The following is a 1,957-nucleotide window of genomic DNA, read 5'->3' on the forward strand; positions in this document are numbered from 1 at the left end:
ACAGGCCCGCGGGACCCTCTCCATCCACCAGCAGTCCCCTCTGGGGTGTCGTCTTCCTCAAATCCAAAGGCCAATGGTTCTAGAGAACATTTACCAGGGACTGCCTCGGTGGTGGTGCAGCACGCTGCCCCCTGACTTGGCTGAATGTTGACACAAGGCCCCATTTTATCTGTTCCCTCACATGGAGTCTTGCCATTTAGGAGTGACCCGTACTGCAGGATAACCAAATCCCCGTTCTAAAACTGAGGCCCAGAGGGTGTTTTTAATTAACCAGATTCATCTTCCCAGAGCACCCAAACTCCTTTTCTGGGTCTTCTTCTCTCTTCAGTGACCTTCTCTGGTAACTCCAAATAGAGGCATATGTGGGCCTCTGATCCCTCCCCGTTGTAGCTGGCCCCAAAGGCGTGGATTTCCCTGAATGTACAATGTGCAGCTAAATGGGTCTCCCAGGGTCCCAAGGGAAGGTCTGGAGGCACTTTGACAGAGCAGACTACTCTGAGGGGATCAGCTCCCCTCAAGAAAGTAGCCCTCCAACTGCAGCCAACTTCCCCAAGGAGGGGGCAGTGGGACTTCCCAGACACTACAGAGAGAGGACGCTGGCTTTTCCAGAGCCAGGCTAGTTTGTAGGAGGAGGAGGAGCAGCAAATATCCACCCCAAAGCAAGGTTGGAGCCAGAGTCCAGGATGGAGGAGCTAATGGGAAACATATTGAGGAGGGAGGGGGACAGAATTTGGGAATGGCTGTGCTGGGTTGCTGACGAGGGGGCTGGGAGGAGGCTGATTGAGACCAGCTGTTGCTCTCTGTCTCAGAGATCTTTGGACTCTGCCCAGGACGGGCTCACACCCTATTCCAGGAAACTAGGAGCCAACACAGGTTGCCTGGGGCAGCCTAGGGCTCCTCTACTCAACCTGGCTCCCAGAGTCCTCCAAAACAGGCCTGCGGGACCCTCTCCATCCACCAGCAGAAGCCTCCTTCCCATCGCCAGCCTCTGCCCCTTGCCTGCTCCCGTCCAAGAAAGCCCTGGAAGAAGAGGCCAGAGAAGCTGTCCTGTCCTCTTCCTAGTCCTTCCACCTACCCAGCATTGGCATTTGGAGACACTATGGCCTGGACTCACCGGGGCTGCTGCCTCTGGCTTGTCCTGCTCTGTGGTATGTGCATCTGGGCTGCTCCCCTCCGGGCTCAGAAAGGGTTGGAGTGAGGATTGGGACCCAGACTGTCCTTTTATCTTTTGGTCCCCCTCTCTGTCTTGAGGAAGAGGCACCTCAGGGTCAGTCTTCAGGACCCTTCTCATTTCCCACTGGCACTTGTTAAAACGGCAAGGAAGACTTTATTCAAGACTATTCAATGAAGGGTTGCAACAGGGAAGAGAGATGAGGTTCAACTCCAAAGGCAGCAAAGAGTGCTAGGGGTTGGGAGCCAGTGAGCAGCGAGGAGGTAGGTGGCTGGAAAGTTACCAAGCAGAGACGAGAAGGGTAGGGGCATTCTTGTTAAACTGACTTAACAGGATTCCTGCTAACACTGGGTGACGCGGACCCAGGAAGGGCAGAATGGACACAAAAGCCAAGATCAAGCCATAGTTGAGAAGTGGGCTCAGAGAGCCTCACTAGTTTGGGGCAAGTGTCTGTCACCCCTATGGTGCCCTGTTGGTCCTCAACTAAGTGCCCAGTTCAGGCCCCCCTACTCCCAGCCTTCGGGAGGCCTTCCTTCCTTCTGCTGTCTATCAGCAGGATCCTGCTCTTTCAGTTCCTGAGCCCTGATAGCCCTGTGCTGGGGACCATGGAGTGATTTAGCTGCAGAGCCTGCTCCTGGGACTTAACAACCCTGGCCTCAGAGAATAGCTTCTCAGATCCCAGTGTCCAAAGGGGCATGGGCTGCTCGTGTCTTTCTTTCTTTCTTTCTTTCTTTCTTTCTTTCTTTCTTTCTTTCTTTCTTTCTTTCTTTCTTTCTTTCTTTCTTT

At 53.9% G+C, this 1,957-nt stretch overlaps 1 protein-coding gene across 1 annotated transcript in view; it reads left to right on the forward strand.

Moving 5' to 3' along the window:
- The first annotated feature begins 785 nt into the window (after positions 1-785).
- XPNPEP2 (X-prolyl aminopeptidase 2) overlaps positions 786-1,957 on the forward strand; it is a 32,865-nt gene continuing 31,693 nt past the window's right edge. The window contains exon 1 of the mRNA XM_006165850.3: positions 786-1,148. Within this exon, the coding sequence (XP_006165912.1) occupies positions 1,100-1,148 (49 nt within the window). The 5' untranslated portion in view covers positions 786-1,099. The remainder of the gene's footprint in view (positions 1,149-1,957) is intronic.

Source organism: Tupaia chinensis, unplaced genomic scaffold (genome assembly GCF_000334495.1).
Source record: "Tupaia chinensis unplaced genomic scaffold, TupChi_1.0 Scaffold144058_1, whole genome shotgun sequence".
NCBI classification, from domain to species: domain Eukaryota; kingdom Metazoa; phylum Chordata; class Mammalia; order Scandentia; family Tupaiidae; genus Tupaia; species Tupaia belangeri.